Genomic DNA, 25,584 nt, shown 5'->3' on the forward strand with positions numbered 1-25,584 from the left:
AAACAGGAAAAGACAACACTTCTACCATAGTACGATATATCCAAAATCTAAGACGATATCCTATCTTGTATCACAATATCGATAAAATATTGATATATTGCCCAGCCTTAGTTCTACAGTTTGCCTATAATCTAGTTTATTTACAGTCCTTTCTACATCCTCAGTCACATTTACTCTCTTTTTTGGTGCTGCATCTATTTCACTTCATCAGTGTCCCCTGACCATTCAGGAAGAGGCCCCTCCCCCACAGTGACTCACCCCCATCTCTTGCATTTGGCTGGGTCACTGATGCAGAACGAAGCTTTGACATGGTACCAGTCAGTCAAAGCTTTGTTCGCTATCACTCCTATCTCTTGGACCCATTTACTCAATGTTCAAGCTTAATTTTCTTCTGATAATTACAGCAAGAAACAACCCCTTCTTGCCCATTGCCAACAATAAATAAGAGTGAATTACTTTCTGTGCTCTGCAGTTATGATGTACAACATGGAGTATGGTGAATTTCCATTGTGATTGTATTCAAGGGAGTGACTAGAGAGCACAGGGACAAGCACAGAAGACAAGCAGGGTTGTGACCGTGAGAGCTGTGAGTAAGGAACGGTGGTGCACAGCAGGAAAGATCGATTCTTATTTAGATGAAAATGAGGCTTGATGCTTGTGGGGTGAGAGGAGGGCAGCTTTAGCATCCAAATGAATAGAAGTTTAACAGAAATGATCCTCAAATGCATCGCCAACAAAACATGAAGTTTACATAGCCACTGACAGTCTTTTTACTTTCAAGGAAGGTCTCTCTTGACAGTGAGCATGACTTGGGGTTAGGTAATAACCCCTGCAGCTTAACTCTCGCTTTTAACAACCTCCATGACCCAAGTAAATGGCATGTTAGAAGTTATTCTTTTAAGTATTTGATTTTGATAAAGGTGCCGTGGGTGTGACCACGCTCTTCAGGTTCCTTGTTTGTACACTATTATCAGAAAGAAAGAAAAATGGGTTCCTTTTGCTATTATATATTAATATTTTTTTATACTTCAATACCTGATATTTGTAAAATTGTAGGTTTGGTTGTGGTAGGGATAACTTTTTAAGGAGTTAAAATCCACTGCTTGGTATAACCACCGAGAAGCCTGAATTGTGACTTGTACTATATGCACACGCAAAGAACAATTACTGTTTAGGTTTGCTGTATTTTCTATTCTTGTCTCTAACTTGAGATTGATTAGCTACAGATTGTTGTAGATGGATGTGTGGAGAGTCAGCATAAACCACTGCCAGTTTGGTCCTACTCCCTCATGCACACCCATCATCTCTTCTCAGTGTAGCAAGGCTGGCTGCAGCTCTCCTCCACATCCATTCAGCCAGCCATTCGTCTTGGAAAGCTGTCTCTCTGATCTGAGTGATAAACTACAGCAGAATTGCCAAGTTTGCAAAAAACAAGGACACTTGTTTTCAATCTGTGCTGTCAACATTTTCATACTGAAAACTGATGGGATGTTTCATTCATCAGGGGTTTAGAACAGAATGATATTCTTAGGTTGGACTGTTTTGAGAATGAAAATTGCTCTTGAAATTGCCATAATTTTCCCACACAGATGGATATCAGTGCATTGACTTTTAGGAACAACTTACGAAATGACACTGACTCCCAAAGACCCAAATCAATTTTAATTCTCCCTTTTTCTGTTCAACACACTTGTGAGCAGGGACAGGTTGTTGTGGCATGCAAGATTCATACATCTCTGCACTTGCTCAAACAAATCTTTAAACTTGTGTATGGTATAGTGTAATATTTACAGCTGTGTGTAGGCCTGCAGCTTGTTAAAAGCTCGCATAGCACACCATACCAGTCCTTTCAATGTCTACAAACATTTTTGTTAAGTAGGTGATCTTATACATCTTATGTTAATGAAAAAATGGCTTGAACCAATTATAATAGGACAAGCAATGCTGATGACGCAAGAGGCTATCCATCTGTAAAGGCCGTACAAGAGGAGGATCTAGTCACCTGGAGGAATAATACAGTTATAGGGTTGAACGCTGTGTTACAGAATTAATATTTGATGCATTGTTACCAACATTGCACCAGCTAATATTGAAACGTATCTATTGGATTTCTATAGCCTAATAGCATACCGATTAACCCACCGTCCCACCCGCAAGATCGCGCTCTGTGGTGCTACGGAGTTCAATGGTCACGCGACGCACACTGCTCGCGCAGCCCAGAACGTCCCACATACTCGCGCGACATCAACAACAATGGCAAACGGCAAACCTTAGTCTGTTTTGGTAGGGGATTTCTGATTGGAGCGAGTCGGTCCGAAAGCTTAGTCGCTGCATTCGTGTATTATTTCTTTTTTGAATTGGAGAGTTTTATTTTTAGACAAGAGTGTTCGTCTATTGCTATATATATTTCGTTTTAAATTTTTTATTTCGAAAATGTGCGAGGCGCTGTTGGCAAGCTCACACAGTCTTTGCATGTGTGTCCCTGCTGCTTTTCTGCTGGGCTACGGCTACTAACCTAGCTGCTTTTCACTCGGTAGTTAGCTAACGTTAGCCTGGCCGCGTTTATTAACTTGAGGCGAAAAACACAAGCAAATGTAAAGCGTGTTTGTCCGATCTGTTTTATGACAACAACCCTTAACTATTTTCGTGTCGTTGCTGTCAGGTACGGTAAGACGTGTTGCATGATTTGTCGTAGAATATACTTTGCTGGCTAGCTAACAGGCTAGCTATTTGTGTGTAGTCTTCGACTGAGGAAAACGGCGAGTTTTCTTTGAAAGTATGGATGACCAGACCAGGATGCTGACGGGTCTCACCGGACTCGGTGGACTAGCACAAGCCGATGTCGGTGATCCAGACTCGGTCAGGAAACAGCAGTCCCTTGGTCAACCTCAACAAGACATAGGGGATATCCTACAGCAAATAATGGCCATCACCGACGAAAGCCTGGACGAAGCACAGGCCAGGTAAGACGGGCGAAGAGCCATTTTCCACACATGAAAGCTAAGCTAAAGTGCGTTGTATGTGTCTTTATTTTTGCTTTATCGCTCAAGCTTGTCTGTTAAACGTTCACGTAAGTTAAGGTAATGCTTATTGCAACATAATGCAACTTCACGATACATTGTAATCTGTTGCCAATACATTTAGATACATTATAACTTGAACACCCACATCACAGTGCTGTTGTAGTTTGAAATGAGGTTCTTTGTTACTTCAAATCGTGCTTTTTTGTGTACTGTAGTTTGTAGACATGCTTACTTGTTTGAAAAAGGGCGATAACGTTTATCTTAATTGGTATATCAATGAAATGTTACATTAAAAAGTTCGAATTCCCTATTAAGTCTGTGGTAATGGTTTGTATAAAATGCATAACTACTTGCCTAACACCAAAGCTGTGTTTGCATGCTTGGATCTCTTGGTTTAAGAAAGAAAATAGGGTCGCTAGGGCTTAGCAGTAGTATGTTTTGTTCTTTCATCAACCCGTGCATAAAGAAAACAAATCTTTTCGTGAGTTTTTGTCATCTTCCCATTGGCTCATATAATATCCCGTCAGTGACGCAGAATTTACTTTTTACACTAATTATCAAAACTACCAAGAAGTACGTCAACAACACAACACTAAATGCTTTCTACGATTGTGCATGTTTGAAGTTGCTATCGGAGTGAAACTATGTATTCTGGTCGTTTTGCCAAAGCTTTCACATATTACTAATCAGACTATGGCAAATTAGATTTGTCTAATTGTAACATGTAATCTCAAATGCCGCTCTACATCAAATGAGTGTCGATAGCGTTAGTCATTGAAATGCAAATTAGCTGATAAATATGGGTAAGGGTTACTCTGTTGTCCACGTATCAGCCCAGTGCTGTCTGTGTGATGACAGCAATCATCCATTCATATGATTCGTCACTTCATGTTTGTGTTAGGTATTTTACGTATCATTATTGTGAGGAGTATGAATTGCAGTGAGCAACTGACCCGCACTCATTAGCCATGTGGCTCAAGGAGCATAAGGTCAGTTTCAGATAAAGCGACAGTATTTCAACAAAAGACAACCGTCCACTGCAAGACTGTGGCCACAGTGTGATGTGTCATTAGCTAGTGATTTTCCACCCAACATTTGACCACCTGGTTCTCTTAATTAATTCACTCCTCTTTCACTCCCTCCCTCCCTGGTGTTCATCCTTTTCATTGTGTGCTGGGTGCAATCAATTCTCCTATAATGTGTACGCGAGTGCAGCTGTCCACAAATCGAGTTTCTATTAATGAGATGGTGGTGAGGGGGAGGGATGATGCTATACCAGCAGCCTATGAACACTGGGATAATACCTTATCTTCGGAACAAGTTTGAGGACTTAATCAGGCCTTTTTTTTCGTTGACACATGCAAATAATTTTGCTTTGGAATCATTATTGCAGTGTGTTATATTTCTTCTTCTCCCAGTCTTTTTTCTCCTTCTTTATGATTTGTGAAAATCATTTACAAAAGGTTGTACTATAGTGAAACAAATAATGTCAATTTCAATAATTTAGATTTAAAGAGCCAATTACAGTGCAGGTAATCATGTAGCGGTCTATTATTAGATGTTAACAGGCTATTCTGAAAAACTAACTAAAGGTGTGGAGGCTTCGGAAGTGCCAGAGGTGTCCTTGCTGTATGCTTGTATTGATCTAAACTCCCACTCAGAGCATGTCCTCTTCATGCCATGTACGAGCAGGATTAATACTAAAAAGAATGCAGCCTACTGGCAGTTCAATGGACTTGATGCAAATTGTGGGGCATGTACAGCTCAAATCCTTGCTGCTGTCATGTGCATAGTATGTATATAATCATTTAAGACAGTTATGATAATAAAATACTGATCTTCTGAACAGTATGTTTTTAGCGTTAGTTGATGGACCAGCTTGCGTAAGTGTGGAGTTGTTAGGCTGTTTGTTAATTTGCTTCTCAGGTTCACTGTTCAAAGGATAAAACAGCCAGAATTCAGGACTACACTAATTGTAACAATTATCTGTTGTTAGAAATAGTTTTCATAATTTTTAACAGTTGGTATGACTTAAAATGTACATTCTTTATCAACATCATTCTTAACTCCGATTTAAGTTTGTCACCCACACTTTTCCTTGGTCATGGGTCACAAGTTAATGTGATGGCTCACATGTGAGCATTACGCCCTTGTCGTGCAGGGTGGCAGTGTGTTGGGATGGGGAGTGGTCAGGGCAGCGCATGAACTCAGTGTTGCAGAGTACACTTCCTGCGCACCATCCACCCTCATCCTCTCACCCTGTCGCCATATGTTCAGATGCTGGCCAGAGGAATCGCCGGCGCATTGGGGTGGATCAGACGACCCCACAGAGGGAGGGAGAGCAGGGGGGGGCATGGCAGGGGGTGGCCTGCCACTCAACTTCCAGCACAGGTCAGTACAGGACCGCATGAGCACCTCCTTCTCCCCCTCCTGCTCATACCCTCCATGCTAAAGGCAGCCCTCCCCCCAACTCAATCCAGCAGTGACAGAATTGGTGGACAAAATGACATCGTTAATGCTAGACACATAACTCTTTACATGATACTGCCTCATAGAGTATTCTCGCAGAAAGGCAGTCTTTTGTGGCGTATACAGTAGGTGCACTATTTGCTAGTCCCCATAGTCCCCTCATTAATACTGCAGTGGACATTCACAACTGGAATTGGTGTTGAGGTCAGGTGTAGCCAAATCATGTTCATCTGTGGTTGTGTTTGTGTTGTTAGTAATGTTATTAGTAAAATAAATTCTTTATTTCAGGGTGATCTTCAGGTTTTCATGTTTCCCAAAATCATGCTCATCAGAAACGAAGGCCTCATGGTGGTTTTGTTTTTCAGCTAAACTTGAACTGTATGTTGCACTTTTCCAGTTACCTTTTTGTAAGTTGTTGTCACCCATATCGATTTTGCAGTAAATGATGCCTGTTGTGAGTTGCAAAACGTTCCATAGAACACCTCAATATGCTTGTTTTTTTCATCTATAGAACTAGCCATTAAAATACAGGGGGTGCACACATTTACAGAAACATTTTTTACAAGATAATGCAATATGACAAGAACCCTGCAACATTTGCAAACTATGGTCACACAGTAACTATAGAGTTAAACAACACCTCTCTGACAATCACAACAATAATGGAGAAACATAAGCTACATGGGTGTAGCACACTTGTATTGCATGCAGTTAAATGTTTTTGTTATGTGTGCCTTTCATACGTTTTTGAATGTGGAAGACATTACTTTTAACACATAGTTGTGTATGTACTCAGCAACACCCCTCTCTGATCTAATTGGTGTGCACTGTGCACAATCAGTCAGTATAGTAGTTAACGCCTTAGACTATAGTGTCAAGTCATTTAGGGTTGTATTAAGAATTGGGCTTTACTACAGCATTCCAGTTTTACAGTTTTAATACACGAGTAAGCTGTATGGGCGTATGTGGGTGCATGGATGTGTATTAGCAGGACATTTTCTTGCTAAGGTGTTCTGATTTGATTACAGGGAACTGTAGAAGTTTTGCCCTTTCTCCTTTAATTGCTATTAGCCTGTTTGGCAATAAAGAGAATGTGTCTGATTAAATTATAATCGCAACTTAATCCTAATCCTCTCTATCAACTCGCCATCTTCTTTTATGGAACAAGTCCTTGTGTAAGAGGTAGAAATTAGATTGCTGTGTAATAACTTTGGAATCTGGTGCTCAGTAATGATGACCTTGAGGTTTGGCATCATTACCTGTCCCACAGTGCAAAGCATCCAAATGACAACATTACTCTTGCTAGTTCAGATTGACGCATCAGGGATGTTTCTGCACTGACAATGGCATTTGGCAATTGAAAATGCTTTTAAACATCATGGCTCTGTCCTGCTGTGTTTCACTACACTCTTGAAATGCTGTATGCATAATACATACAACTCCTCTACCTGTTTTATGGGGGAGGACATGGAATAACTTGAGATGGAGGTCTGTTTATTGTAATCGTCCTCGCTCTCTCCCTCTCTTATTCCCTCTTCTCTCTTACAGGAAGCATGCCCTGAACTGTCACAGAATGAAGCCAGCCCTCTTCAGCGTTCTCTGTGAGATCAAAGAGAAGACGGGTAAGTTTCTACTTCACTCGTTCTCTTTGTGTTCTCCAGTCTGCACAGGTTGTAACCTAGTGTTGAGAGTAGTGTGCCTTTGTTCCAGTTTCCCTGGCACCAAGTTACTTTTTTAATGGCCTTGCAGAAAACTCGATTGATTGAATATTCATTTTGATTATTACAGAACTGATTTAGTTGCATGTATTGTGTATGCTTTGGTTCAAGATCATTCTAAATATGCACTGTTTTTATTTTGGCCTAGTAATTATAGAAACTTGACCTATATTTGGCTGCTGTCCAGACTTCACACTGACAAGCTGAAACTAATCTTAGTGGATCGGTGCCTTTGAAACTTGAGTCAGACAAAAGAACTTGCTGCAGAACAAGCTAACAACTCTGAGTTCACATATACTTATTTATTAGATTGCAATGTTTTCCATTTTTACCTGAATGCAGAAATGTACTCTGCTTGGTTTAACGTTTCTGCATTCCTGTCAATTTCCGTCTCAAATGATAAAGCGTTATGTGACAAAATATATGAATGGTGTAACCAACAGGCTCTTACAGTTAGTTGAAAGTCACAGCGGTATTTACTATATTCATTGTTTCCCCTTGATCACCTGTCTAAGAGAGGTGGTGATGACAGCTAAAACCCCTCTTACTTTAGTGGCAGCTGGTTTGACCACGGAGACGGCTAGGTTGACCGCAGCCTTTTACTCGGTCAGCTCCTGTGCTTCTCTGGTGGTCCAGAGGCAGCGTCTGTGTTGCCTTGGCCACCAAGTTGCTGATGTTTGTCTCTTTAAAAGAACTTAAATATTTTTGACTGCTTTGGTTTTTGCTTTGGACGGTGTTTAGAGATGCACTGATTCATCGGACGAACATCGGTATCGGGCCAATATTCGCCTTGTTGACTCATCAGCTTGAAAATAAGATGATTTTGCCAATGGCAGTGGGCCGATGTTTATCTGTGTCGCATCAATTATGCACTGGCTAAATGTTGTGTTGGGTCTTTGTGGTCGGACTAGGACAACAAGTAGCATCTTTTTCATTAGAAAGAAGGTTATATTAAAGGCTGTTTCAAAGGCCCCGTTCTGACCTGGTTTTAACATCCGTCCTAAGTTATCTGATCACAAGTAGACAGCTCTAGGTACGTGTGTTCTCACCTGGCAGTAGAATGTGAAACATCCAAAACACACAATTTACTTAGTGGTTTCTGTGACACGGTGGCGGTTCTAGGCCATTTTAAATGGAGGGGTCAGTCTGGGGCCAAATGCGATTTTAGAGGTACCAAATATATTATGCACAAGTGTTGCATACCACTAACCCTCCATAGGTTTGGTTCTATTAATGATACATGTATAATGAACACAAGAATAATCATTCAGTGTAAACCTACATTTTATCTTCACTGCACATGAATAATATCTCTTTGGGGATAACGGTTGGGATAAAAATGTATGAAAATATTTGCCACCGTTGGGAGGTCCAAAGGGGGGCTTTATAGAACAGCAGTTGCTGTGCTATAAGAAATACTTCGAATTTCCGCTCACAGTTGAGTAGGCGTCTTTAATGTAGACACAGGACACATTCCCGTTCTCACTGCTATTAGAATGTGGACACATGCGGGTCAAACCACCTCCAAATGTGGTTTTTGAGATCGGATCTCAATGTGTCCTGAGAGTGTTTTCCCCTGTACTTAGAGCTGTCCACTTGGGATCCGATCACTCTGATCGGATCTTAATACCAGGTGGTACATTTGTATGGTTACATTTGTGCTCATTCAAATATAGTTTAATAAAAATGCTGAATGACTTCAACAGTTCAGTTATTTTTCTTTTTTGTTCTTATTTGTTTCCCTGGCACAAAAGGGGGAATAACAGCAAAAACATCAGCTATTGGCCACATGTTTTATTTTAAACATTGTATCGGCCCAGAATTTCCCAATAGGTGCCTCTCTACTGTTGTATTCTTGGAAATGTGTTATGCTGCAACTCTGTATGCTACAACTGAAGTGAATAATGCACCGTCTTTGAAAGATAAAGAAAGATAAACAATACATGATTGAGGGAAATTATGTGTTTCAAAATGTCAAGTTTATTTCCTAATATATATTTATTTATTATAACTAATTAATTCATTAACCCCTCCCCCTCATATAATGGTAGGGGAAACACTGTAATAATACCACTACTACAAAGTATCATAGCCAAATTATTAGATTAAAAAATCTAACCTGATCCCAAAAGAAAGTTCATGCACAGCAATGTGACAGCAGGTATACAAATCTCCAGAGGGGTAATATTGCTTTACATTCACACTGCTATGCTATTTCAATACAAAGAGATGTTCTTTTCTCCCACACTGTTAAAACAGCTACATCACAGTGTAGGGTAATTGTGTATTGGTAATATATTGATATGCATATCAATGCAGTACCTACATCCAAACACAACATGCAAAGCAACAAGAAATAATGCTGACACTGTCTTGATAAATAATACTTTAATACACATGATCGGATGGCAATTATTGTAAATATCTTAGATTTGCTCTTACTCATAAAATTATTCAAAGTAAACCTGCTACTTATTCTCATCTTGTTAGCTATTGGAGTCAGCTTTTTGTGTGGTTCAAAGGCGCAGGCCTGGGATGGATGGCAGATTGATGGTTATGGTGTAAATGGGTTGCGTTTTTGAATCCTCTCACTCTGGCAGTCTCTCTCCATTCTTGTCTTTCTGTGTGCTTTTCTCTCTTTCACTTTCCTTGTGTATCTTCTAACAGCAAAACCTCTCTTGTTCAAATACAATTTGAAAATGCTGCACTGCTGCCTGTTGTGGCCCTCTGTCAATAATGTATTATTGCTCTCCAGTGATTGGACAAAAGTAAAGGCTAGGCTTGAGTGAGTGGGGCAGGCTACACTGTTTCCCAGGCAACCAGTGGTCTTATTTATCCTAATGCCATTCACTTTGATTTTTACATTTAGTCTCCCAGCAAACTAGAGAGAGGGTTTGTGAGTACTCCTACAGTAAGCTGAGCAGAAAAACAGCCAATAGAGGTAGGTTAACAAAAGATTAAGGCTTGAGGAGAATATGCCAACTATGAGATATAGAGATCTTAGGCTTTGCCTGTACTCTGCTGGCCATCTGCCACATAGTGCCCTCCTAACTGCGCTGTGTACCTGCTTTGGCATTTCTCTGCTATTCCATCAGACCCCCTGCAGGCCCCATTATGTGCCTGTGGAATGTGAATTGACTTCTCTTCAGTGCAGCTTCTGGAAGACCCAATCAGTAGTCCTCTAGTATCTCCACAGATTTTCTGCGGTCTTTTTTTCACTAACAAACATACACTTGTGTTGGCACTCACATACACACTCTGTCTCTCTTACACACATACGCACACACCGAACAAGGATAAAAGCAAACTCGGTCTTGGGTCTACTCCTACTGCCTCGGTCTTGTCCTCTCCCCCTCCCTCCCTCTGCCTCGCTCCCATTCTTGAAAGAGAAGACTTGCTCTGAACTCAGGGCTTTGATATGGTAATTTAATGGTGGTGGTTGTGGAGGAGGGGAGGTGGGGTGTGGGGGATGGGAGGTGAATTCCTCTGAGTGCTGCAGTTGGTTAGATTGTTTTCATTGTAAAGGAAATGTTCTGCGCAAATGCCAGTGCCCCCCACCCTACCACCCCAAAACACCCCCGTTTTACAACAGTGCCTCTGTGTTGTCCTGAGCTCTCACATTAAACATGACCTCCGTCTGCGTGAAATTTGATTCTTGTTAATACTCTTTTAAAGATACACTCCAAAAAAGAAATTTAAAGCACTTTGAGAGAGATGGGAAATGATCAAAGTTGAGTGCCAGTGGCTTTGCTTCAACTCAGTTCTGTTCTCCCTCGCTCTCATGGGTATTTGCTGTAAAAATAGCTCTTGGTGCAATGGGACAGCTTATGCCAAAATCTCTGAAAAGCCACTGCAGCTACTCTCAGAAGTTTTTCATTTAGTTTGGGCATGTTTGAGGTGTTTCTCCTCACTTTTATGCATTCCTAATGCTTTACACATGACAACAGTAAATCTGTCACTCACTCTGTCCTGTCACCCTGCTTAAGTCCCTCTCTTTCAAGCCTGAACATTCCCAGTTGTTTATTTTTGGACATGTTTTAAATTAACATAAAAATAGTTTTTCAAGCAGAATTAAAGCTATACAGTTTTTTTAATTTTAAATGTATTGCAAGTCTCTCCCTCCTCCGCCTCACTTGGACAAGTTCACTCCCCAACACTTGTCACTCATCTTGATAAGCTGTCTGATAAACAACTTTGGGATAATGCTGCTAGTTGGCTGAGCAAACTGGCAGGCACCTTACCTAATTTAAAGCTTTGTTTATACTTGCGCGTAAAATCGTGGCGCAGGCCTTTATAGAAGGCGCGCGAGCATACATGGAGATGTTTATGCTTAACTCATTGTTGCAGTATAAATGACTCAACACGCTACTTCATATTTGAGGCCTATAGGTGGTGCTGTTTCTGTTACAGAAATTCACCAAAAATGGAGAAGAGGCGGAGCATGCGCATAATGCTTGCACGCTGTATGCAGACAGACGGTAAAAGAAGAAACCAAATAGGCTCAATATCTTCTCCAGCAGGAACACAAGCATGTAGTCCGCCGTTGTTGTTGTTGTTGTTGTTGTTGTTGTTATGAGACGTCGTCAAAGGCTAGAGGTCGAGGGTTGTGGCGATGACATCATCAAATACGCAAGTATGCGGCTTCGCTGTCCAAACGAGGACACAAGGGCGGCGTTTTACAAATGTTTCACCCTGGGACCAGGTTTTAAAAAAAAATGCGTCTTCAGGCAGCGTGTTTACAGGATTCGTTTGGACGATCGGCCAAAATGATGCAAAACATGTGCGTTTACACCAAAAAGCGTTTCCGTGTGGATGGCCCCTTAGTGTAGTGGCTTTTACCACACATGCTAGGCCATTTGACTGTCCCTTTGGTCCCTACATGAAGAATCATCCAGATGTTTGTACAGGCAACCTGCTCGGCCAGTCTCGACCATGTTGAAATGGAACGTGCAGCGTGCGCCGAGTTCAGAAGTGCGCGGCCATATGCCGCGACAACTCGCGGAGCCTTTATACTGCCCGTGGTGATGTCATTTTCTGGCTTGCGCCCCTTGCACCGGGAACACCACCGCGACCATAAACCTAGCTTAAGATTTAAAATGGCTAGCTCTGTCACCTCTTATTATTAAAAGTTGATGTGCAATTCACCATTCTTATGATATGAATGTATCTGTACACCACCATGCATAGTCGCATATTGGCCATGTATCCCTCTGCAACAACCGTGAGGGTTTAACAACAAGGACATCCTGATGGCCAGTAGCCAGTGTGATGTTAACTTGAGCCAGTTGATTAGGTGCCTACTTGTGCCAGTGTCCTAACAATGTTTCTGGGACACTGGGTATTTGCTGTTTGCCTCTGCCACAGACCCACTCCCTTCTCCCTGTGCATTATCTGATCAGCCTCTGAGTTGGTTTTTAAGAGCACATACATTGCCTGATCCTTCAGATGGTGAGTATTTGGTTGGAAATTAAGATCAGTCCTGTAATGTTTGTTTAATTTGACTGTGATATTTGTTGTTGAATGGAAAGATCTTATTTTTCTAAACCCCTACAAGCAACAAAATCTCACAGTTCATGCCTGCAAGCAGAGCCAGAAGCACTTAGCTAGTATGTTGGCAAAGCGGCTAGCTGACAACCTATCATCACATCCTATTAATGTTTTGACAAGATGGATGAATGGTGAGATTTAGCCAACTCTATGAACTCGCTCTCTGGTTTATGTCTTTCAGTGCTATTTCTGGTTGCATTTAATATAAAAGTTTTTCTTGTTTATTTAGATCTTATCAATTAATACAAACACATTGTTTATTTATTAACTTATATTATTTTAAGCTACAAACATTCTGAAATGTGTATTTTTTAACTTGAACATACAAAGTTAAAAGAGCATAACAAGAAGAAAAGCTTGAGGAAAAAGAGACCGCATAGACGATGTAAAGTGAGTTGACAGTAAAACACCAAGCTTCTTTAGACATGGTGGCTGTAGTTAATACTATTAATATGACGGGTGTCAAACTGCAGCGTGCACACAGTGTCACACACAGCACACCTTTTTACTTTAAATCACAATTTTTGCGGTTATGTAATCGCACAGAGTGACATCGCGATTAGATTAATTGTGCAGCCCTATCTCTTGTGTTGTTTTGTAGTGTACGTTTTATCTGAATGGATCCTTTTCTATTAGCCTATCGACAACCACACACCCTTTCAGAGAGTAACCTAACAATTCAACATTTTTATTAAATCAGCCTATTGGCCTTGGGGTCATAATATTTTTTGCAAACAATGTAAGGTTCTTAATCCAATCAATACTTTGGCATTCACAGCACTCAAGTTGTCTAAATACCATTTCAGCCACAAAACAGCCCCAATTACATGTTAATTGAATTACAGCCTGATTGTAGTTGTAAAAACACCAAGTCACACATAGTTGCCATGTGTTAATTCACAGCAAGAATAAACACTAAACAAATCTCATTTAAATTAGTTTTTATTTTAATTTAAGAGGCCATTGTTGACAACAAAGCATCACACACCAGTGTTAATCCTGTTGGTAGCACTCAATTTTTGTTGGGAAAAACCCATTGGGCATCACATGATTGATTTAGATGTTTGTATTCCACGGACTTTGACAGACTACAGTACATCAAGTCTAGTAAATTACATGCCTCATTAAAGCAACTTAATTATTATTAGTTTTCAAAGAGCCCAATTTGGAACAGAGCCATACAATTTAATGAGTTGGTAGGAACCTGTGGGAAGCATTTTATGATATTTTTATGAGGGAAAGCATACATTGCCTTTTTAAGCAAAAAGCAGCAACAAGATAAAAAAAACATGTTTGTGGTAGAAAACCGACCTATGTGAAGCTACCAAACTTGCATTGTCAGTTTTACTATCACTTGGGTTTAAAACAAAAATATGTCAACCACCTTTGTACAGCCACACTAACTTATCACTTGGTCAAGTCCTGGTCCTTAAAAGAGCTGGTTTTATATTTGATATTTACACTCCCTATCAGTGTTGTGCTAGATACTAAACAATAGTAATTAGTTAGTTACTAGTTATCTCATTTAAAAAAAGTAACTAAATTACTTGACTGATTACTTCTACCAAAAAGTAATGTTACCTTTTTAAATGTCAAACTCTGTGTGGCCAAAAAAAACTCCAAACCAGCGCCGCCCTGAAACACACAATGGCAGCTAGACAGAAATAATCATCGATTGTTGTCATCAGGCCAGTTTTGCTCATCGGGACAATGTATTAAAAAAAAAAAAAATAACTAACACCAGCCAATACTGATGTAAATGTCGATATATCGTGCATCCCTAATACCATTGGTTATGCGCTTATTGCTTTTATTTTAGTACTGTTGTTATTATCTCCGTCGGTCATACGGTCAGCCGTGTGCCTGTGTATCTGTCTGTCCGCAGCTAATGTCGCATACTGCTGGACCCATCAGCCTCCTATTTTTTGTGCACAATTATTTGCCCAAGGACCTCTCGTGGTTGCGGTGTCATTTAAAACATTCAATAATGTCAGCCAGCTGCTGTCTGTTAAATCATCAATTATGGTGGCGATACACTGGGCAACTTTTTGGTCAACATGACAGGGATGTCAACCGGAATTAACATACACTGAATGCCTTTGTAAATGTTGCATTCAATGACGGTATAAAACAGCGACGTCAAAAAAATACAAATGGTTGTGACCGGGTTGCCTCAGTGGGTAGAGCAGGCACACATAAACATAGAGGTTTATGCCTCAACGCAGAGGTCCAGGGTTCGAATCCGACCTGTGACGATTTCCTGCATGTCTTCCCCCTCTCTCTCTCCCCTTTCTCACCTAGCTGTCCTATCCATTAAAAGCGTAAAAAAAAATCTTAAAAAAAAAAATACAAATGGTGGAGATAACAATGATGTAACCATAACCTTAATTACTTAATTTAAAAAAGAATGCATTAAAGTACTAGTTACTGCCAAAAGTAACTGAGTTACTGTAATGTGTTAAATTGTAACGTGTTGGTCCCAACACTACTCACTATGCAGTGGTGCTGGATTATCTCATTGGCTTTTCAGGATTCTGTTGTTTGTGGTCTCCTGCCACTCAATTGTTTTTTTTTTTTCTTTCCCCGGCCCCTTTGCAGAAGAGAATGGAAAAAAGATAGTGTGTTGGGGGGGGGGGGGGTGCAGGAGTGATACAGGGAGATTGATGAGGCAGTAAGAGCAGGAGTAATTACTTGGTGTCCATTCCCCAAGCCAGATTGGCAGACGGCTAATATCACACAGACCCCTGGCCCTGACAGACACCCCCCCGCCCCCCCACCACCACCCAACTCAAAGTGGGGAGGCAGAACACCCCAACCTTCAGCCTAAGCCTAATGGTGTGTGGGCCAACTGATTTCCCCATGTGGTATAATTCCTGTAGGAACTGGGCCTCTGTATATTGACAAGGGAAACTGCTGTCTGAAGTGTGTTGTAGGATGGGAAAAACTCAGTGGAATTGTTCACCTTCTATATGGCTGCAACATGATTTTTGCCATGATTCACCAAGAGCAGTGATTTGGCCGTGCTGTCACTTAGTATTTGACGAGGATCAGAATAGCTGGATATGGATGACGGAGTTAAAAAATCTTGTAATAGTTGAGTAGCATTGTGCTAATGAATTGCATGTTTATATTAGGACAAATGCACACTAGGATTTTTTTGTCTGATCTAATTAACTAAGAACAATTTAAACTTATTCAACAATTTTTCTTAATGTAATAGTTGAACCTGACAATAGGAGGTTTTAAAAACATATATAAGAGTGAGATAAAACACAAAAATGAAATCAAACAAAATTAAATAAAAATGTGTTTGTGGTACGTTTACAAGCTGTCAATTTTCAGGGTTATGGTCGGGTTAAGGTCACTATTCGGGTTTCTGAAACATTCGGAATAACCCGTTTACATGCGTGAGCAGAGAGAGTTACTCCTACATGGAATTTGTAATCAATTGGCAATATCCCGATGTAAACGGCGACGCACGGTTAGCGTCTGGACATACGGACAAACCCTGCTTCACGTAACTTTTCGGTCACCTTCTTATAAATCTCACTGTCTCGGTACTTTCTGCCGTCAACAGAAGACATTATATTCATGGTTTTCACCACACTAATAAAGAAATTGGTTTCCTCCTCGCTCCAAAAGTGTGGTGCTGTGCTGCGTCTCGCCATGTTTACCTAGTCTGTTTTTGGTACTCCATGTATTAATTGTCAAATGAAAATTGTAATGAATTTGTTCAATAAAGTTTTTTTGGGGAAAAAAAACAACCTCTACTTCTTGTTTACTTCCGGTATACTGCGTGTAGTTCCTCTACTCAAAAGACCAAGATTCCTTGCGACTAGAACATGCGCAGAACACAAATCAATGTTCCTTTTGATGGGGATATGCCGATACGCGTTTACATGACCAAAATTTCGGCTTAGAAAAGGGGTAACCCAGGGATCATTTTCGGGTTTTTAAAAACAGGAATATGAGCATATTCGTGTTTTTGCCGGTGTTTACATGGCCGTGCGCGACCGGGTTATTGCGAATATTCCGGTTTTGAACGGGTTATTGGCTGCATGTAAACGTAGTGAATGATCACCCACAGGTTGGACTCTTACCTCTTCATCTCATCTGCCCTCCCTCTCAGCATGTCTATGCCTCTCGCACTACTTTTAAGCTTTGGTCTTAAAAGAAGCCGGCGTCTCTTTAATTAAAGATATGTAAATGTGGTCTCAGCTGGATTGCATTAGTTTGGTGGTGGTGGGGTGGGGCGTGTCGGAGCCTAGCTCCTAATCCTGACTAATTAAGGATTAATTACAATTGATGGGAGCCTTCCACCCCTCTACAGTAGTGCACATTACTGTCCCAGACTGTATGTTTGTGTATTTCACCCTATGTCATAAATGCAGGGGAGAGACAGAAACATGACCGGGGGGGTGTTCTGCATTGGTTTCTTGCAGATACTAGAAAGCCCATGCTCCTTTTTAATTGTGGCGCTCTTGATCAGGATAAATGGATGATGGATTGATGTAGTAGTACTGTTTCTTAATGAATAAATCCATATTGTGGGAGGATGATTAGTTTGGGTTTCCATCAGTTTGTGTATTCATTTGTGTGTGTAAAGGTTAGCAAAGCCAATTAAGGATACCCTTCTGTAAAACCACTGGTAAATTGTTATCCTGACCAGCCAGACATATTATAGACACAGTCATTTCAGTCCTTACTAAGCTGGTACATTGGACCTGTGCAGGCTAACCATGTAGCCTCAGCTCTCTCTGGCACCATCTGACTGTGTCATAATGCTTGTTCACTTGTTATAAATGGGCACTGCTCTTCTGATCTATCGCTTAATTGCCACCTAATTTGCATAACAGTGCAAATTAACGACCTCTCAAATGAGCGTTCATTTTTCACAAAGTCTTTAGGAGCTCCTTAAGAGTCTGTGCTAATGAGCACAGGAGGCAGCTGGCCTGATGAGAGTTGACTGGGGGAAGATACTAGCAGTGCTTTAACAAGCCTCCTGCTAAGGTGCTCTTCATCATCCTCTTCTTCCTCCTGTGACATTTCAAATTCTTTATTCCATGTCTCTTCGCGTTTCTCTCTGCGTGCAGAACTGCACTAGACTGGAGATATTATGTTGGAGATGAAGTTACGGGGGCTTAACAATGTTTAATAAACCGTTCAAACTTGATTCCTTTTAGCACTTGTGCCATATTGACACCAAAATATTTTCTTGAAAAATATCTTTTATTGCTCAGTCACCTAAAATAACATCAATATGTGGTCTGTTACTAGTTAAGATGGCAGTATGCTCCAAATTGAATCCCATTTTCTCTGATTACTGTTGAACACAAGCTATGAGCAAATACCAGTATACTCCCTGCGACTTGAGATCTGTTTAATACTGTCCATGAATTTGCACGCCAAAGGCTGGTAAGCTTCAGTGACTGACTTTTTTTTTTTGGTCACGAGCCCATCGTTTTACCAATGCAAATGCACAATATAGGACATTTTGAGTATACTGTCTTATTTTAGGGTATTGAAGTTTTAATTGGTATTTTTATATTTTTTATATATTTATATTATGAGTGACTTGGTTCACAAATGACTCAAAACTTAAGGAATATACTATGTGCTGATCATAATCGCATGTGCATCAATTTACTGCTTGTGGAAGTTGGTAATTATTTGTATCCTCCAGGTTCTTTTTAAATCTGTTACTTTTAAATCTACTGCATTTCTATAATTTCTAACTATGGCACTGTCAGTATTCTTAAACGTAAATATAAATTTTATTTGCTGATTAAATTAGTTTTTTTTGCCTGCTTTTACTTTTGACCTACAAAAAATATTGGAAAGACTTATCAGGAAAATGTTTCTAATACTTTGCTAAAACTATCTGTCGTTATTTGTGTGTGTTTGTGTTTGACCATATAAGGGGGGTACATGATATGTAGTCATCGCTCAAGGGTCGAAGCCTCTTTAGTTAATTAAGGGCTGATTAATGATGTGTTGGACTGAAGTGTTGTTTGCTCAAGGTGTGAGTTCTTCAATTTACACCTTAATCAGGTGTGTGTGTGTGTGTGTGTGTGTGTGTGTGTGTGTGTGTGTGTGTGTGTGTGTGTGTGTGTGTGTGTGTGTGTGTGTGTGTGTGTGTGTGTGTGTGTGTGTGTGTGTGTGTGTGTGTGTGTGTGTGTGTGTGTGTGTGTGTGTCAAAGTGGGGGGGCTGCATGCAACAGGACTCCTGTGAACAACCCAAACAGATGCTGATTAGCGTGAGCTGCTTAAAGTAGGAATGAACATATGGATTAGGCTCATTAAATTGACTGTACTCCACACAAAAAACACCATTTTATAAGAGATGTATATACATGCTTTTTATGTTGAGTTTGCAGTAGACCTTTTGCTTGTCCCAATATCCATTTGGCAAAAAGCCCATCAGGGAAATTATTCATTTTAATGCCATATCTTACAACTCGCCCAGGGCAACATTTTATTCACCCAAGCCCTTTTTTTTAGCAACCCATATTCTTCCGAAATGGCATGGTAAATCAAAATACTATATGCACAGAGGAACTTGTTTTTATGAAAGTTGACAATCAATTTTTACAACATATGATTCTGTAAAGAAAGTCATTGGCATCAAGGCTCCTACTCAGATTGCTAAAACTGTTGTAATATGAGCACATTTGATTTTACATTAACAGACTTTACTGGGTGTCTAAATGAGCATAATGAACGTGAAGTTTGTATTTTACTGCATGGATTTAAATGTCAAGGACTTTGATGAAACTGCTCTGTCTTCTCTAAATCCACTCATCACTGTTCTAGAGCCATGTTTAATGGAACCTAGAAAGCAAATTCAACCTAGTGGGTTTTAAGCCACTATACACAAGGTGTGCATGGTACAGGAAGACATTTATTCTTCCCTTTTTATTTGTTTTTAAGGGTTAAAATCCTTAAGTGTACTTTAATATAGGCAGATTGGCCCCAGTTCTTTTTTTCCCTAGCTACATTTGTATTACCCAGACACTATTTTATATTTTGCAAACCGTTTTAATCCTTATATAGGGTTTTACCTATCATATTTCCAGTGCTGCAGTTGAGATTTGTTTTTGTGAGAAACATTTGCATATTCATGTAGCATATTTTCATTGTGAAAACCATCTTTCTTTGGCCCATTCTCTTTATCTGAATTCTCTGTCTGTAATGAAAGGAAAAACTGATGTTTTCACAGTCCTATCTTTTCACTCTTTCTGGCTCACTCGCTCTCTGGCACGTCTGTACTCTGGATTCTGTATATTTCTGCTGTCTCTCTCTCTCTCTCTCTTTCGCTCTCTCTCTCTCTCTCTCGCACACATATCTTCTCCTGTGACTCCTTTTTTCAATTCTCCTTGGTTCTCCTTCTACCCTCTCCTTACCTTTTTCCCCTCCTTTTTCCCTTCTCTATCCTTCTCTCTCTCTCCCGCTCCCTTGCTCTCTCCCAGTGAAAGGCTGAGAATACCCAAGGGAGCTGATGCAATTAAAATGCTAATCCTGTCTGTCTACAGAGAGAGGGAGAGGGGGGGCTGACAGCATGAGGGATTGCGGCTCACATGGAGAACTCGACTGAAATGGAGAACAGAGGGAGGGGGGCACTAGGGGAGGTGGGTGGGGGTGCGCTGAAAGGGAGAGGGGGGAGGGGATGTGAGTTGGGGGGAGACATAGTGAAAAAGGGGATGCTAGCGAGGGAAAAGACAGACAAGGATAAAGCTTGTGTTGTGAGCTGAGCAATGATATACTGACTGCATTTAAGTCTTATCTATCCCTATGTGTGGAAGGCATTACAGTTAATGTACAGCACTACACTATTGGTTAGGTTATTCACCCTTACCTGCACCACTTCATATATTGTGTGTTGTGTCTGCACAGCACACCGTTTCAACATTGGTTGTGCAGAAATGAGAATGATTATGTATGCAGTGAAAGCCCAGCTGGATACCCTGAATATTTCATAGTATGTGTTGCTCGCTCCGTCTCTCAATGCCACACAGCCCAGCTAGGGTGGTAACGTGTGCATAATGGTGTGATTTCTAAGAGCTGTAGTGGCAGGCTGTGGGCCTTAAGATGTCTTCCTATTTAAAAAAAATAAATAAATAATATAGCAAATTTAAGTATCCTTACTTACAGCATTTAGAATTTGAGTCTCTCTGTAACAGAACTGGCCCAGCAGCGATGTCTGGAGCTAGTTGATCAAAAGGAGACACTGCTTAGATTTTGGCAAAACAGACAGCCAGCTCTCAGACCTGTAGATGGTCTCATGGTTGGTTTGTGAGTCAAAGACTTTTTGGCTCTTATTTTATTTATTTTTTTACTTTACCTGCATCCATGTCATATGGTCTTTTTTTGTGCATTATCTTAACTCATCTCAACAGCTGCTATAATACTACTAGGCCACTAGACTGTGCATGAGTGCAATTGTGGGTAATCACAGCTTAATTGGAGTAATTAGGGGAATGTAGGGAGCATTAGGCTACAGCTGGGGGCCATAATGAGGAGTGGGGGCAAGAGGGAGGGGTTAGAGGTGAGAAGCTTCAAGAGCCCCAGTTGCCCTCTTCACTGTAGCTCAGTTGTACTTCTGAATGGACATTCGAGATCAACCCCACACATGACTACATACAATCGGAGCTGTCCGCAGCAGAATGGCCTCAGTTTTGTCAGTGTACACAAAACTATAACAGGCATCAGAGCGTAGGCAAAGTATCCAAATAATCATGTAGATTAATTAGGTACAAAACAAATACCTCTGGCCCTTGATCAATAATTTAGCTATAGGTTATCTGGTTAGGAAGTGCAGAGATCATTTGTGAATGACTGAAAGGAAAGAAAAAGAGGAGGGTAAGAGATGGGCAAATCAGGGTCATTAGTTCAGGCGGCTGGGTCTGCTGCATTCCTGAGCCCTGAGATGGGGGAGCAGCAGAGCAGGAATGTGCCTTGGAAAGAGAGGAGACCTAAGCAGAGGGAAAGAAAACGGCAAGAAGGAACAAGAAAAAAAGGGGAGGGAAAGTTGGACGCTTTGCTATAAGAGGCCTTAAATGGTGGAACAGACCCATTTATCAAATGAAGTTTGAAAAAGCGAAAACTCATCTGCTCTGTAGCACTTGGAAACTTTAAGCAAAACTGTTTTGTCCTCATTTCTTTCACATCTGTTAGTGCTACAGTACAGCTCTACTCATTCTTCTTAGCACTGACTGTTCCACGGATAAAAACCTTCTTTTTTCAGCGTGACTCTTCGGGACAACTTTGACAGCAACATACAAATCATAACATTGTAAAAGTTGTGCTAACAAGAGATGATATGAATGAGCCCATGCACCCCCTAACCTTTGATGATGAGCTTTGACTAACTAGCGTAATCCTTAAAGAGGACAAACGCCTAACCCAGTTTCCACTGGGATTAATCTTGTCATCCATATTGTTAGCGTCTGTCTCCTTCAGAATCCTGTCTGGTTTTACCATTATTTAAATTGGCTTTTACCTTTTTTAATTTAGTCTCCAGTTATAAAGATCAACATGAATCTGAACACACTACTGTTTATTTGTGACTGAACCAATATTTCACAATTCACATTTTAGCATAGGTCTCCATATTAGCTTACAAACATTTCATCAACAACTTACTTTCATACACTTTACTTTTGGACACAAACTTGAGCTTGGCATTATAATCCTGGTGATGATATTTTTCCTTCCTGCAAGTGGACAGACTGCAACAAACAATTGCATGTATTTATCATTTAGTTTGCAGGTTGTTTTCTAGATGAACCGGTTAATTGTTTAATTTGGTTTTGGTTTTGGTTGTTAATAAAAAAAAAAAAGTAATTTCAAAATCAAATTGCTTGATTTGTGTGACCAAAGATATTCAGTTTACAGTAATATGAAACAGAAAATCTGTGAATCCTTACATTTGAGAATGTTTAGTATTTTTGCTTGAAAAATGTAGGGAACAATTAATCGTTAAAATAGTTGCTGTGTAATTGTCATTCAATTGGCTAATTGATTAATCAATTAATCATTGTATCAATCATATGTTGCATTTTTTTTTTATGAATTAGCAATAAAAAGCACTAAATATATGCAATTAAAGTAAACATTTTTCTAGGCCACTTTATAGTGCATTGTGTTTTTCCAATTATTTTTAATTTGTGTATTGGTACTATAATAACAACATATTTCATGTTATGATTTACAAAATAAATGGGACTTTTAGTAAATAATGTGCAGACATTCAATTGTGATGCCAAGTTTCTACTCTTACTTTCTGAAGTTGAAAGATTGAGAAGCAAAAGGGGCAAGAGACAATTTTGTTAAGTGTTAAAACCTTTAGACTCTGAAGAACAGATGGTTGTCTCTACTAAACTTTTCAGTAACAGAGTGGTATCTGTAAGGGTGTGTGTGTGTATGTGTGAAAGAGAGAGAGAGATGAGAGCATGGCTGCAGGCTGACAGAGGTCCTGGTATAATGCAGTGGTGGAGAGCAGCAACTGATAACTATACTTATGGCCACTGGGGCTCATAGTGACAGCACATGCACTCCCATTACTGGTCCCATGCCTCATGCCTTAACCTTTGGCAGCTTGCCACAGAGGGACCACACTGCCCTCTGCTGTTGATTTAGAGGAAGTTCGGGCTCATTGAGAATTCAGCCAGACGCTCATAGCAATGACTCAGGGGAGAAACTTGACTGGGTTTTGACAGGGCTGCACTTCTTTGAATATAAGCAGTGATAAAGTGTCTTCCTATGCCACCCTAGAACCCACAGTATTAGCCTTCTCCTTGAAGGGAAATGTGTTGTCTGTCAGTTTTCAAAAAGCTTTTAACTAATAGGTTTTCTTAACTCTAGAAATGCTTGGGCAGACTGTAACAAAAATGTTGTTTTAAACAGGTGAACGTTGACCTTTCCTGTCTAATTCCTATACTTTCTCTCTTCTTCTGTCCAGTGCTGAGTATACGAGGTGTGCAGGAGGAGGACCCCCCAGATCCCCAGATCATGCGGTTGGACAACATGCTGCTAGCAGAGGGTGTGTCAGGACCAGAGAAGGGTGGAGGATCGGCTGCAGCGGCTGCAGCTGCAGCAGCAGCAGGGGGTTCACCTACTGACAGCAGCATCGAACACTCCGACTACAGAGCCAAGCTTGCCCAAATCCGCCAGATCTATCACTCAGAGCTGGAGAAGTACGAGCAGGTGTGTGCAGAGCAGACCTAAATACTGTTAGCCACAAATATTAACATGTTTGATGAATTTAGGTCATTCAGTTAGAAAGATAAACTTAATTCCTGTGTAGCTATGTTTGTCAGTCAGGTAAAAATTACAGTATATTGTGCTAAATGAAAGGAAACCTACAGTAAGCTGTTGTAGTGTTGCATTTATATGGAATAAACCGTAGAAGTCAGATTACTTCTGTTTCCATGTTTGGAGGTATTTTGATTCTTATCAGCTGCTGTAGTCTTGTAATGAAAATGTGGAGTCCACAACATGTCTGAGGCAGCTTAGCGTCTGTAGATATAGATATGTAGATATCATTCAAACAAAGTGTATACCAGGTGGCTTAACCTTTAAACAGTCAGTACATCATTGCATAATCATTAATCACATTACTTATTTTTCTTAAAATAATGAAGGCAGCTGATCAACAAAGGAGTCAGACAGCCGAGGCATGTTATCATTAAAAGTATGTTATGGCACTGGACAGAATCTGTGCTTCGACTATCTTTTTACATTCAACTCCTTTCTCTCTCTCCTTGGTACAGGCCTGTAGTGAGTTCACCAACCATGTAATGAACCTGCTGAGAGAGCAGTCTCGCACACGGCCCATCTCTCCCAAAGAGATTGAGCGCATGGTGGCCATCATCCACCGCAAGTTCAGCTCCATTCAGATGCAGCTCAAACAGAGCACCTGCGAGGCCGTCATGATTCTGCCGCGCGCTTCCCCTTGATTTTTTTTTTTTGTATGTGTGTGTGTGTGTGTGTGTGTGTGTGTGTGTGTGTGTGTGTGTGTGTGTGTGTGTGTGTGTGTGTGTGTGTGTGTGTGTGTGTGTGTTTGTGTGTGTGTGTGTGTGTGTGTGTGTGTGTGTGTGTGTGTGTTTGTGTGTGTGTGTGTGTGTGTGTGTGTGTGTGTGTGTGTGTGTGTGTTTTGTTGAGATGACACTGAAGTGATCTGAGTATGTTGAAATTGTGTCAGACCTGTACATTCCAAGCATTTTGGTCATTATCTCTTCTCTCCATGTGTCAGACGTAAGAGGCGCAACTTCAACAAGCAAGCTACAGAGGTGCTGAACGAGTATTTCTACTCCCACCTGTCTAACCCTTACCCAAGCGAAGAAGCCAAGGAGGAACTGGCCAAAAAGTGTGGGATCACTGTGTCTCAGGTGAATTGCCAACACCACTATTATCTAGGACTTCACTATAAGTAAAAGGACACAGTAGCTGTTTCGTGGAGGTTATTAAACCCAGTATCATCTGTCATTGTTTCAAGATCAGTTTCAGTACATACTTTATAGCATCTTTAAAAAAAAAAAAAAATGCAAAGGAAACACTGCTTTCACATATCTGACAATCCATCTGTCCCTCAGGTCTCTAATTGGTTTGGCAACAAGAGAATACGCTACAAGAAGAACATTGGTAAGTTCCAGGAGGAAGCGAACCTCTACGCAGTTAAAACAGCGGTGGATGCTGCCAATGTGTCTGCGCAGGCTAGCCAGGCTAACTCTCCAGCAACGCCCAACTCAGGTACCACATGCTCCATCTCATCTACCCACAAACCCTGCCACTTGTCATTAACAGGCTTCACTTCCTCTACATATTCT

The 25,584-nt window shown here is 40.6% G+C and overlaps 1 protein-coding gene across 1 annotated transcript in view; it reads left to right on the forward strand.

The window, feature by feature from the left end:
- Positions 1 to 2,121: 2,121 nt before the first annotated feature.
- pbx4 (pre-B-cell leukemia transcription factor 4) overlaps positions 2,122 to 25,584 on the forward strand; it is a 32,267-nt gene continuing 8,804 nt past the window's right edge. Inside the window, exons 1-6 of the mRNA XM_039824929.1 lie at positions 2,122 to 2,963; positions 7,041 to 7,114; positions 23,718 to 23,962; positions 24,529 to 24,702; positions 24,976 to 25,146; positions 25,351 to 25,507. Of these exons, the coding sequence (XP_039680863.1) occupies positions 2,779 to 2,963; positions 7,041 to 7,114; positions 23,718 to 23,962; positions 24,529 to 24,702; positions 24,976 to 25,146; positions 25,351 to 25,507 (1,006 nt within the window). The 5' untranslated portion in view covers positions 2,122 to 2,778. The remainder of the gene's footprint in view (positions 2,964 to 7,040; positions 7,115 to 23,717; positions 23,963 to 24,528; positions 24,703 to 24,975; positions 25,147 to 25,350; positions 25,508 to 25,584) is intronic.

Source organism: Perca fluviatilis, chromosome 15 (genome assembly GCF_010015445.1).
Source record: "Perca fluviatilis chromosome 15, GENO_Pfluv_1.0, whole genome shotgun sequence".
Taxonomy (NCBI): Eukaryota; Metazoa; Chordata; class Actinopteri; order Perciformes; family Percidae; genus Perca; species Perca fluviatilis.